The sequence below is a fragment of the Camelina sativa genome, chromosome 6, assembly GCF_030686135.1.
Source record: "Camelina sativa cultivar CO46 ecotype springtype chromosome 6, ASM3068613v1".
Lineage (NCBI taxonomy): Eukaryota > Viridiplantae > Streptophyta > Magnoliopsida > Brassicales > Brassicaceae > Camelina > Camelina sativa.
The window spans coordinates 13,488,669-13,501,820 of record NC_141885.1 but is presented as its reverse complement, the minus strand read 5'-3'; the positions used below and the strand labels follow the sequence as shown (position 1 = coordinate 13,501,820).

Genomic DNA, 13,152 nt, shown 5'->3' with positions numbered 1-13,152 from the left:
ATGACATTGTCAATAATCTATACTATGAAAGATAACCAACTCTCTCCATTTGAATGACACGTCAATAGTGAAGAGAGTGTCACCTGTCTATCCTCATTAAAAGTAAACAAATCTAAACTTAAAAAGAATATGAAACATCTTTCGTGTCTTTTATTTATTTATTTATATCATAAACAGTTTCAATATTTACATAAGAAATTTAGAGAGGTTTACAACATGTTTAAAGAAAATAGATGCATCACCAAAAAACAAAAGAGCATCGAAAGTGAAACAAAGAACCACTTCATTCTCTTGGTGTAAACCATGAATATATGGGGCATATGGTTTAGGTGTTACAATTTTGTCAATAGTTTGAAGAGTTGCAGCAGAGATAGAGATATTGGTTAATATTGTAAAGAAATGTATGAAATTTTCTCCCTAAACAAATAAATTTTTACATATAAAGAAGATTTGAGTTTTGTTCACTATCAAATGGAAGATAGTTGAATAAACCTATAAAATGTTGGTTTAGAAAAATATAGAGACAAAGAAAAATATAGTTGAATAAATTCATGACTGTTGGTTTTCATATTCTAATATATTGAAGTTGTCAAAAAGAAAACTGAATGAAATTCTTATTAAAAACCAAATTCTATAGTTAGATTCAAAAAATTGAAGAGTTAACATAAAAGGAAGATGTCTATCTTACTTATATCTATTACAGAGTTAGCCAAACTGCAATCTTTGATAAAAGAAAATATTAGTGTTTCATAGTATTTAGTTGAAAAGCTTAAGTACGAATATATCTAAATACTTATGTTTTTTTTGAATGAATGTAAAATCAACCAAAAAAATCTTTGTTACAAAATATGCATCCTTAGATTAAGTTTTCATTTAAAATATTTTTTGTGAATTTTAGACAAAAATTGTAGAATTTTTAAATCTCATAAAAAAGTTGTTCATGTATTTAATAATTCAATTACAAAATGAGAAACGTATGTGAAGTATTAAAATAATCAACATTAAATTATATTTTCAAGATTTTCACAAATAAAAAAATAAACAAAGATAAACTCTACATAAAAAACAAAGATAAACTCTACATACAAGATAAACTCTACATTAAAAACGATAAGCCATAAGCCTGCGCATATCGCAGGTATTCATCTAGTATAAATTATAAAAAGAGTAATAAATCTACCAAAAAGGGTAGTAAATAGTATATAAAATAATTATATAATCTTTTAATATTTCTGTCTATATTTCAAAATTATTAAAAGTATATTTACCAACTTTAAATTTCATAGTCCACTATATAAGTACATACTGTATAAATGAAAACATACTTTTTTATACATTCCAATTGCTTTCACGTTCTCCAAATTTTTTCTACAATCAAATTCGACTATGTCGTCCCCTCTCAACACCGAACAACTAAAAGCTTTTCATGCTCAAGATAGAGAGATATTCTCTAAACTGGTCCTGAAATTCTCAAGACCTCCAGCTGAGTCTCTTCTTGTCATGGCCACATGGCTTTGGCTTGAGGACTTTGGGTTTCAAAACATCTTCTCAATCATCGTGGCTCTGGCTGATCCACTCCTTGTGGCTTTTGCTGATGAGGCTGTCTCATGCTTTCAGTGCCTTGAATCTACCGATCCTCCAAATGGGTTAAGTCAAATCCCTCTCACTACACAATACTTTAAAAACGACATATCCATTGAACTAATCCACAAGAATCGGTATAGCGCTATCACCGGAATCAAGAACTTCTTGAACACCGTTTGTTCTAGAATCTTCTCTGACATCCTTCAACGAGTTCTCCCATCTTCTTCATCATCATCATCTTCCTTCGGCAGAAGACTTCGCCAACCTCTTAGCATCCCTGGTTTCCCTCATCCGACTTTTGGGAGCATCAACGTAATGCTTGACAACAACTCGTTTTTCATCCCTAATGGTCTATGGGGATGGAATGCTAACTGCATCGCAACTGAGAATGACCGCACCTTGTTTCTTACATTTTCTCGTGGGTTTCCAGTAACTCATGCAGAGGTATATGAACTCTTCACTAAGAACTTCGGAGAAAATTGTGTTGAGAGCGTTATCATGCAACACGACTACAAAAACGCTTTCATCTGCCAGCACGAACAATCACTATTCGCGAGGCTTATGTTGGATTCGGTTGCTACTGTGGATCGCGTACTCAATGGCGAGCTGAAAAGAAGGTTTGGGTTGTACGGGAAACACATTTGGGCTCGTAAGTATAAGAATAGGACAAACCTATCTAATTGATCTAATAAAGCAAAACAAAATCTTTGTTTTCTCTTTTGTTGTGTTACCTTTGTGATGCCAAAAGTGTTTTATCTTATGTTGTAGTCTAATAAGTGATCATCTATGCAACGACGCAACCACGTTTGGTTTTTTTATTTTATTTTAAACGTTTTGAAACTCAATACTTGAATAAAAATACATCTAAAGGCATTTTTTTCTTTCAAATCAATACTTTAATTTGATTTAGAGTCTAATATACTAATGGACTCATAACTAGGCATACCCAAAATTCAACCGTATTTGAGACCGTAATCATACCGTATTTAAACCGTAACCAGACCATATCTGATTAAAATGGTTAAAAATCATAATGTTAACCGTAAATATATGGTTAAATTATATTAACCATAACCGCGTTAATTAACTGTAACCGTATCAAACTGTTGGTTAACCGCATAATTAAATCGTAATTTGTTAACCGTAACCGTTTTAAAAACATAATAAAATATATTAATAATTATTTACTTAATATGAATCATATGATTTATAGAAATGAGTACACTAAAAAGGTACATTAAACCGACTTTCTTTTATATTATATCATCAAATAATATAAATCATATCATATTATCAAATAACCGTAACTATAGATAGTCGTAACCATATAAACTAGAGCCGTATTAAACCGTAATCGTTTTAACCGTTTATTATTTAAACAAAATTTCTAACTGATAGTTAATAAACCATAACCATGATAATCGGAAGTGTGATAACTGTAACTGTGGTCATGCGTACTCACGACACAATGCCATTATTTACGATTACACACCATATACAATCTTTTAATTTAATATTAAGAAAAAGACTTCTAAAAGAAAGTCGATTTAACACTAAACCACAGTAAACCAAGCTTCTAATCTCTCCTAACACAAACTAGGGTTTGTTAGCATTTTAGTACGTTTTTGAAATTTAATTGTCAAAAACATACATACACTATTTATAATAGAGAGATGAGGGTGTTGTGAGATAGATGGTGGTAGAGATAGAATTCTGAGTAGGGCCTAGGGGAAGGAAGAACATTACTAAAAGATCCTAGTCAATAGTTTTGGGAAAAAGAAGAGAAGAGAGTGAGGGAGAGAAAGCGGAGAAATAGGAGAGACAAGAAGTTGGTTTGATTTTATTTTTTATTTTTTATTTAAAAAAATTCTTTTTTCTTATTTTCTCCCAACAATCTAAAACAAAAATGCTAGCTAATTAAAATTTATTTTTAAAATTTTTAAAGATAGATAAAAATCTATGTTTTTTTTTATTTGTAATTTGATATGTAGTTTGTTTGATGATTTTATTTGAAAATGTTAAATATGTTTTACAAATTTTGTATCATGTACATCTTATTAAGTGTACAGATGTCTGTACACATTATTAAGAGTACAAATGTGTGTACATATTATTAATAGTACAAATATCTGTACATATTATTAAGTGTACATGTAATTTGTTTAATTCTTTGGGTTCTAGATGTCTGTAAAAATGTTTGTAATGCAATGGTTTTGTAAAAATTACATCTGTACACTTAATAATATGTACAGACATATGTACTTTTAATAATGTGTACACACATCTGTACTCTTAATAATGTGTACGGATACAAAAGATATATATAATATATTTAAAAATTATTAAACAAAATTTATATCAAATTTTAAAGAAAAAAATATAGATTTTTTTGTATTTAAAAGTTTTCTAAAAAAAATTACATTAACAATTATTTGAAAAAAATCAAAAAATGAAGAGAAAAGAGAAATACAATGGCATAAATGTAATTAAGAAAATTGCTTAATGGCAAAAAAAACTGAAAAAATAGACAAACAGTGATAAAAGTTGTTTTTTCTAATTATAAATAGTGAATGTATCTTATTTTTTATTATTTTGAAAAATGTATTATTTTGCCAAATATCTCCAGAGTCAATAGTCGGTTAAACAGAGCAACGATTTTGAACAAAACTAAATTGAAGAAAATTTGGTTGTCGGTTTGGTTTATATTCACTTGGCTGAACCATTCGACATATTTCAGTTTAAGTTCAATTTTTCTGGTTAAGTTTGGGTCAAACCGATCAATTTTTTGGTTATTGTTTTTAAAACTAATAGGACTTTATCAAAATAAATTGATCATTTTGTATCAAAAAATTAGATCGATTTTACTATTACCTGAATTTAACTGAACCGAATTATTCGAATTTAACCAAAATTTTTAAAATTTCGGTTAATGTCTGTTTTAAACCGAGAATGAAGGCAAACTAAACCGACTGTTTCGGTTAATTTAAGTTAGTCGTCATCATAATCTAATTCGATGAGACACCAAAATAATAATATTTTTTTTCTTAATCGTTTTATTATTATTATTTTTTGGTGAATCATGTCTCTCCGAGATTAGTTTTTTTTTTTTTTTTTTGGTTTTGGACGCTTTCTAAAATTATGTGATTTCTCATTTGTGCCTCTCCTTCTTCACCACCACCACCACCACCACCAAATTAGGGTTTTTTTCAGGCGAGTTTTCATTTTTCTTTTCACGAGTGCCCTGAGATTTTAGTGATTGAGTTTGGCTCTAAGAAGAAAGAGATCTAATTAGCAGCTCCCGTGTTCTTTCTTCTTCTTCGTCTTCATCATCCTCTTTGTTTTTCTCTTTCACCATGTTCTGGAAGTTGACTGCTCTCTCTGCTGCTTCTCCGGTGAGTTCAACAAGTTCTCTCTACTTATGAATACGGAATTTGTTATTCTGACTTTGATTCTCTCGTTTCTGAATCTGCTTTGTTCGTACGCAAAGTGAATATTGGCTGAGATTGTTTTTGAGATTTCGTTTCGTTTTCTGAACTGATTTGATGTGGATGTTAGTTGTTTTGGTAACTTCTTACTCCGTTTTGGTTTCAGATTACGTTTACTGCTTCGAATTTGTTGTTTTCATAGTCATGTTGATGTCTGATTTCGGTTTTCAAATGTTTGCTTATTGCTTCATTATGATTCATTTCTATTGAGGTTCTGAGGGAAACAGTTCTTTGAAGCTGGTAATGTAGTTTAGAGAAGAGAGAAATATAACAGGGAACAGTAAAGTTTCGGCGGTGAATGTGGAGTTCTTATTCATTTTTCAGTCTTTTGTTTTCCTTATTTATTACATGCGATTGACAGGTCGAATCCATATTAGACAAGGAAGACTTCACTTTGGAAGAACTCTTGGATGAGGAAGACATAATCCAGGAATGCAGAGCATTGAACAGCCGGCTCATCAATTTGTAAATTCATTTTTTAGGCGTCCCCTCTTTTTTTAACCTTGTTGTTGTTTATGTGTAGATTTTGTTATATTTTTAGTTTGTACTATGACATGTTTCTTCTGTTTATATTAACCATTTCTTAAAAAAGATTGAAGAGGATATTCTATCTAGCAGATATTGCACGGAAGTTAGATAGAATTACTGCGTACTTCTTTATGTTTTCTTTGCAGGATCACCCTGGTTTACTATGGAAGTTTTAGTTTCTCATAGTAGTAGCAGGAGTTGGAATGTTGGCCTTTTATGCTCTTATTTTATATGCTCATTTGCAGTCTGAGAGAAAGAGCTCAAGTGGAACAGTTATTACGTTTTATTGTTGAAGAATCTCCTGAAGATGCTGATAGCAAGCGTGCTTTCAAGTATGTGCATTGTGGACAACTTCCCTTGCTTTTGCTTATTTACTTTATACCTGATTTAGAATATTTCTGCGAACTATCTTGAACTGAGATTGATTAACTCTAAAGCATGTTTTTCTATTAGGTTTCCTTTCATCTCCTCTGAAGTTTTGACCTGTGAAATTGATGTTATTCTTAAGACTTTAGTGGACGAGGAGGAGGTAGTGTACTAATTTTCTTCTTCCTTTATTGTGATGAATGCGGAACCTTGTTAGTTTGAGTTTGATGTTTCTATTCCTCTGGTCTCATTTAATGGTTTGTACTTCCTGTTGCAGCTTATGAACCTACTTTTCTCCTTTTTGGAACCAAACCGTTCCCACAGTGTGATGCTAGCTGGGTATTTCAGCAAGGTTTGTACACTGTTAATAGTTCATTTTAGAATTCTAGTTCTTAAACGATTTTTGGTTTTGATGTCTCCACAAGTTTGTTACTTACTATACATTCGGGTATAGGTTGTCATATGCCTCATGTTGAGGAAGACAGTCCCGCTGATGAACTATGTAAAAGTAAGTTTTATTTGGATATTTATTTGAAAATTTTGCATATAGCACGAAAATCATCCTATTTTCTGATTGAAAATGAGATTGTGTGGTAGAAAGCGTCCTAAGGGGATGTGCTCTGTCTTTCTTATTTCTATGTTCAATAATTCCTTTTAAACCATAATTGTACTAAGTCGATGTAAACATATATTGTGGCAGAAACTCCTTGAATAGACTGACATATCATTGAGATGCACCTGTTCTTTGAAAATTGTTACTGTGTGAATTATGTGGTGTACACTCGATATAAAAGTAGCAAATAATCTTTTCAAATACCATATACAGGCCCATCAGAATGTCTTCCAGCAACTGGTTGATTTGATAGGGATTACGTCCATTATGGAGGTAAACCGTCCTTCTTCTCCTATCCTTAAATTTGATTCTGGTAGGCACTTTTAAGCTCATCTATATTTGATTTGCGTAGGTTCTAATTCGGTTGGTTGGTGCGGATGATCATGTGTATCCCAACCACCTAGATGTGATGCAATGGTTAGCTGATAGCAATCTGCTTGAAATGATCGTGGATAAGCTTAGCCCAACAGTAAGTATCATTTGTTAAAGCGTGTATGCATCCCTTCCCCTTCTTTTTGCTTCCAATGATTGAAATATAGGAACCATGGACGTATTTAAGCTACGTCTGATTTCTTCTCGTTATTATTGTTTAAATAAAATGTGGGATCTGTTGGTTCTTCATGTAACTGCTACTGTAGAGCTACTGAAAAGCTGATTGCTTATAAAACAATATAGAATAGTTGGAGAGACTCTCCTGCACTTGCACGTCTCTGTTTTATCTTATTGGTGCGGTTGTTGATTTCCTACTTTCTAACTCCTGAATGCAGTATAGAGAGCCTTTTTGCGTGTGGTTATTGTTTCGGTCAAATAACAACAAGACTTGCATATTTTTAATTTTGATTAGTTCAGACATGAATATTCTGAAAGTTTGTCTTCATTTTCTGTTGGATTAGAACTCTCTTGAAGTTCATGCAAATGCTGCTGAAACACTCTGCACTATCGCTCAAAATGCACCGTCACCGTTAGCTACCAAACTCTCTAGTTCAAGGTTTGTAGGATGTCTTACTCTTGAATATGTTGAAACCTATTTAGTAGTTAAGCTAACTCAGTGGCCTTTTTGTTTGCAGTTTTGTTGCAAGGATATTTGGTCATGCTTTCGGAGATCCCCAGTCCAAATCTAGCCTTGTCCACACGCTTTCAGTTTGCATTTCGTTGTTGAGCCCAAGAAGATCTGTAGTTTCTTCCCCCTTTATGTATTCATTCAGGGGCCAACAAATCTTCGAGTCTCCAATTTCTGTGAATCCGGAGACGATTGCCACCATGCTGCCTAGACTTGGTTAGTGTAACATTGTATTAGCTCTTTTACTGATTGCTAGGACCCATTGTGCTCTTCACGTGGGTGCATATTCGTTTTTTTTTTTGGTTTTTTTTTTTCCTGTGGAATACTTTCGTCATAACATTATATTAGCTCTTTTACTGATTGCTAGGATCTGATTCTTTTGGTCATCCTAACATCTGCTACATCTCATAATGATCCTAATGACAAGAAATGCTTGCAAAACAATGAGAAAACTTTTTATTTTATTGTTTATCGCTGCAATTTCGTGCTACTTCCACTTTCTTAATAGTTGCTTCTGCATATATGCTTGATCTTCCTAGCTGGATATATTTGAGCTCTCATTCTTGTTGAACATATATCTTAAAATTTGACTCAGTTCTTATGTGCTTGGACCACTTATTTGAATTTTCCTATACTGCTCTCATTTCTGGTGCAGGTGACTTTGTTGCACTTTTGAATGTGACCTCTGATGAAAAAATTTTACCTACTACCTATGGGCAGTTAAAGCCTCCTCTTGGCAGTCATCGTCTGAAGGTAAGGTTTCATTGTGAAATTTTAGTTATTGCCAACTGGAAGATGATTTAGTTATAAGATGCTTCTGGGATCAGATCTTGGAACTACATATGTGCTCCTGCGAGTGTTTCTATATATATATTTTTTCTGATTTCATTTGCGTTCTTGATGATTTGTCTTAGATTGTGGAGTTCATTGCTGTCTTGATGAAAACTCGAAGTGAAGCAACAGGAAAAGAACTAGCCAGCTCAGGAGCTATTAGAAGAGTCATTGATCTGTTCTTTGAGTAAATACTTCTCCCTGGGTCGATTACAAAATTTCGAAATTGTTCGGTATTTTGCACGTCTCTTATGTTTTGTTTGGTGAAATCATTTTATAACTATTTATTCCAACTATGTAGGTACCCATATAATAATGCACTGCACCATCAGGTGGAGAGTATAATAGTATCGTGTTTGGAAAGCAAAAACGATGAGATTGTTGACCATCTTCTCCAAGAGTGTGATTTGATTGGAAAAATTCTCAAAACAGAGAAACAGCCAATTCTTTCTGGTGATAAGCAGGTATGAATTGTTTCGCACATGCATATTGGTGAGCAAAGTTTGTCGAGAGAGATAGATATAGAGATAGAGAGAATACACAATGTCCACTGTTCTATGAGACAAAATGTGGAAATTTTGCCATTGGTTCAGTGAGGCAAGATGTAGAACATCAGATTGTGTGTTTTGCCAAGAAATTCTAGTTATTGTTATAATTATTTATTCTCAGATTTAAAAACCCGTTAGATCCACTTTTCTAATGAAAAAGATGCACTGAGTTGTATTATATAATTGATTCTGATTTCATGCAGCCAACATTAGCTGCTGCTGGAAAGCAAGCTCCAAGGGTGGGAAATGTTGGTCATATCTCAAGAATTTCAAACAAGCTTGTTCAGCTATCAACTAACAGTAACCAGATAAAGACTATACTTGAGGTTTGTGTTTCAGCTATAGTAACGTTTTTTGTTACAATGATTGCAGTTTTACTGTTGTCTGCAGTTTATCGTCTTTCTACAAAAATATATATAACAATTTTAATCGTTAAATAACTGCGTTAACTGGTGTTTCTGAACACCTATTTATGTGCATCTACTGTCCCACTCTGATTTCGTACTCTTGGGAGTCAACTAATGTAAATTACTTGGATTCTCTCTTCAAAAATCCATCAAGATGTGTCCATAATGAATTATCCACGTATATATATATATATATATATATATATTATTTTTGTATTAAGACATTGTTTTACGTCAAACTTGTGTACATATATTTGCATTTTGTTTGGTAGATACAACTGTTTGATGTGTACAGTTTTTCTTTGCTAGGAAAATAACGAATGGGGCGAGTGGGAAGCGAATACGCTGCATGATCGAAATGCAGTTGAGAATGTCTATCGCTGGGTTTGCGGGTATGCCTCTTCTCAAACCTTTACGGCTTTTTGTCACAACTATCTATGCAATGATCAGTGATGCATATACTTCCCAGAATTTACATGCGATATAGTCTTAGTAATTGGTTTAGGGAAAGATGGCACAGTATTTAATCGTGCTAGTGTTGAATTTGTCTCATGATAACCATTGTTTTGACTTCCTTCGCGTGCAGACGCCCAACTGCATTACATGATAGGACTAGGGACAGTGACGATGATGAAGTTCACGACAGGGATTATGATCTTGCTGGTTTAGCTAATAACTTAAACCAGTTCAGATACAACATGCAAGAGAACAATGGTGCTGCGGAGGTAGTTGTTTATCTCTCTGATTAGTATTTCTTAAAATTTTGTCTGTATCTGAAATCCATGTTAATGATTCCAGGAGCAAGGTTCCAATGACAGAGATGAAGAGGTATTTCATTATAATGTTCTACATGCAGAGAAAATATTGCTTGTTTTACAATAGGCCTGATTGTTATACTCTCTGTAGGATGTTTATTTTGATGACGAATCTGCTGAAGTTGTTATATCATCTCTAAGGCTTGGTGATGAACAGGCGAAGTAAGCTTCCAAATCTGATTTATACATCCATGTATCAGATAGAAATAAATGGGTTCTAAAATAATGAAATGGTTTATTCTTGATGCAGCAATTTATTTACAAACTCGAACTGGTTCACGTTCCAAGGAGATGAATTGGGCGAAAACACAGGAACAGGAGCAATATCTTCTGAGGAAACAATGGAAGATGTAAGCTTGAATGAAACTTCCGGTGGTGGAGATGAAGAAGACGAAGACTGTTTGATTACAGAAAGTAAGAACCCTTTTGTCGACTCAGCTGCAGCCACAGCCTCAACCTCAGAAGCAGTCCCTGTAGACGCCGATATTGAGATTGATGAAGATGTGAGTTCAGATGAATTGTCTCCCGAATGGGTTACACGTGGTGATTCCTCTTCATCCACTGCACCAGACACAGTAGATCCGTTCCCGGAAGACGACGTGAAGATGCCTGATGTGAGAATCCCAAACGGTTCTTCATCTTCAGAAGGTGATATCAGCCCGAGATCACCTCCTGTGCCTTCATTGTTTGGAAAGGACGTTGAGTTTGTGGGAGTTGAGCCAGAAGGAACTGAAAGGGCAATGGATCAAGCTCTCAAGGAAGGCATAGTGGGAGAAGCAGGGCCAATGAAGAGGAACACCGCAACAGCCTCCCCTGGAAAGGAGAGCCCCGATGATAGTATGCAGGAGTACAACGACACTAACTACTGGAAGGTTGATCAGGAGGTGACTGTAGTTGAATGACGTGACACAAATCGTTGTTTGAAGAATTGATGACGTGGGACAAATCATTGTCTGAAGGATTTCCCAGACAGACCGTGAAGGGAAGGTACGTGTGAATGTACAGTACTACTAAGTCTAAAGTCTAAGTCTAAAGTCTAAGTCATCTTTTGTTGTTTTTTATTTCTGCATATTTTACCAAGCGACTGATATGCTCTTTTAGGTTTTTACAAATTTGGATGCTTTTGTTATATGCCTATCAAGGATTTATTTTACTCAGCTTTCGTATTACGTTTGACTATTTGATTATTGGGACTCTTGTTGTAAAGACTTTCGTGAGGGTTGCACTTTCTCGGATAATAAAAAACTCTGAATTTGATGTCTACGGGTATGTTTTAAATGAAGCTATATCTTACTCATTAGAAATATTACTTGTCACGTAGAGAGTCTCTCATCCATGAGACTATGAGAGAAGTTGAGTTTATTTTTTTTTATTTAGTTATTTTATTAATCATGGACAAATCCTATGTGGCATGTTTTTATTGGGTAAGTGACTTGTGATTTAGAGTTAAGGATAAGATAAAAGATTTCTTATTATTATTATTATTTTTTATAGTGATATTATAAACTTGAAATTGAATTCATATATTGTTTTGTTTGAGTTATATAAGTATTTGTTTTTATTGAAAGTAACGACACGTGAATTGTTATAGCTGAAATTGTAGGTTTTTACATCTATAAAAAGGAAATGATAGAGGAATTAAAGAATTCAGAGGTGAAGATTGAAAAACAGAATAAGTTCAATAATGAATCATAAATAAGTAAAATTATTTGAACTATTATAAAAATAAATCAATTCGTAATATTGGTAATTTGGTATGACAATAAAATCTACAAAAACGTTCAAGGCCGTATCTAAAAATCTAGTATGACAATTGAGTTTGTGAGAAACAAAAAAAACTACAAAACGTTCAAGGCCGTAATCAAAAATCCTTTTAAGATGATATGCGACAGCTCAATGCTATTCGGCGGGAGGTGAGTGCCTCTCCCTTCTGATTTCCATGACTTTTCGATGAAAGTTGGAGTAAACGTTAGGTTTGAATTCGGGACTTGAAGCAGGGCGGTACTCAGGATATAGCCGACCTGTTCTGTATCGCACCCCGCAGGCGTTACAAAGCGTCCTCGGTCCTCTTGGTCCTTCCCTCCACATTGGGGTATTTCTCGTCCCGCAATGTGTACAACTCTTGTCTGTAATGTTGACGAAATTAGAATCAACGACAGTTGCTGAACTCTTTAAGCATTGTCCTTTTGGTCTTCCTCGCTTGTTTCTAGATCGTTTTGGCGGTACACTAAAACGACCTCTTGACGCGGTTGGCGGCTTTGTTGAATTTTCCAACTGTTTTGAATCTTTTGAATCCTCAACAGATTTGTCGTCTTGGTGAAGATTGCCAAACTCTCGAGAATCTTCGAACTACATGGTAGAAAGAACATTGATGAATTTTATTTTTATTTCATTCAAAAGTAAAACATGTCTTAAGGAGAGTTGTGAGTAACTCACTAGTAAATTGGGATCTTCTATGATCTTTCGTACCCCATCTACCAAATTGTAAACAGAATCGTTGGGTAATTGATTGAGCTCGGCCAAAGGGATCGTCATTTTCTGCATGGCTGTTCCAAGATCTTCCTCTTCTTCTTCGTGTACAACGACATCTTTTCGAGACATGATTTGTTGTTTGATGTTTGTCAAAAACAAAAAAAAAAAAGATTTGTTGTTTGATAAGGAATTCAACCTTATAGATATATAATTCTATTATGTGTGTATATATATGCCACAATCTTTTGGATAAGTTAAAGAAGAAAAAATTGTGTATAAGGAATTCAATCTTTTGAAGATAGACTAGAATGTTCCAGAACATATTTTACCAAACCGAGTTAAAGAAGAAAAAAATTATAAAAATAAATGAATAATATGAAAAATAGATTCTAAATCCTCACAGATACGAATTTGAAATTTGACTCGATGTACTATATGTAATA

General features: G+C 33.7%; 3 protein-coding genes across 3 annotated transcripts; 2 read left to right on the top strand and 1 right to left on the bottom strand.

Moving 5' to 3' along the window:
* The first annotated feature begins 1,347 nt into the window (after positions 1-1,347).
* LOC104698867 (uncharacterized) lies at positions 1,348-2,268 on the top strand. Its single transcript, XM_010414254.2, has one exon. It carries the CDS (start codon positions 1,387-1,389, stop codon positions 2,266-2,268), a length of 882 nt encoding a protein of 293 aa, XP_010412556.1. The 5' UTR covers positions 1,348-1,386.
* Positions 2,269-4,596: 2,328 nt separating this feature from the next.
* Positions 4,597-11,498, top strand: LOC104790771 (uncharacterized). The gene is made up of 19 exons (XM_087452975.1): positions 4,597-4,976; positions 5,431-5,534; positions 5,843-5,929; positions 6,051-6,126; positions 6,241-6,315; positions 6,418-6,471; positions 6,790-6,849; positions 6,929-7,045; positions 7,470-7,564; positions 7,644-7,852; positions 8,292-8,389; positions 8,551-8,654; positions 8,769-8,931; positions 9,219-9,341; positions 9,732-9,814; positions 10,009-10,147; positions 10,221-10,250; positions 10,329-10,399; positions 10,488-11,498. The coding sequence occupies exons 1-19, from the start codon at positions 4,938-4,940 to the stop codon at positions 11,137-11,139; spliced, it is 2,379 nt and encodes a 792-aa protein (XP_087309101.1). The 5' UTR covers positions 4,597-4,937; the 3' UTR covers positions 11,140-11,498.
* Positions 11,499-11,953: 455 nt separating this feature from the next.
* LOC104790770 (GATA transcription factor 14-like) lies at positions 11,954-12,891 on the bottom strand. Its single transcript, XM_010516557.3, has 2 exons — positions 12,674-12,891; positions 11,954-12,586 (listed from the first exon to the last, which is right to left on the bottom strand). The coding sequence occupies exons 1-2, from the start codon at positions 12,836-12,838 to the stop codon at positions 12,137-12,139; spliced, it is 615 nt and encodes a 204-aa protein (XP_010514859.1). The 5' UTR covers positions 12,839-12,891; the 3' UTR covers positions 11,954-12,136.
* Positions 12,892-13,152: the final 261 nt, after the last annotated feature.

Bases quoted from the DNA above. Each gene is read 5' to 3' on its own strand.
- LOC104790771 (XM_087452975.1), top strand. From the start codon at position 4,938: ATGTTCTGGAAGTTGACTGCTCTCTCTGCTGCTTCTCCG. The intron at 6,850-6,928 runs GTAAACCGTCCT...TGATTTGCGTAG, and splicing joins GGATTACGTCCATTATGGAG to GTTCTAATTCGGTTGGTTGG. The intron at 7,046-7,469 runs GTAAGTATCATT...CTGTTGGATTAG, and splicing joins TGGATAAGCTTAGCCCAACA to AACTCTCTTGAAGTTCATGC.
- LOC104698867 (XM_010414254.2), top strand. From the start codon at position 1,387: ATGTCGTCCCCTCTCAACACCGAACAACTAAAAGCTTTTCATGCTCAA.
- LOC104790770 (XM_010516557.3), bottom strand. From the start codon at position 12,838: ATGTCTCGAAAAGATGTCGTTGTACACGAAGAAGAAGAGGAAGATCTT. The intron at 12,587-12,673 runs GTGAGTTACTCA...TCTACCATGTAG, and splicing joins TAGAAGATCCCAATTTACTA to TTCGAAGATTCTCGAGAGTT.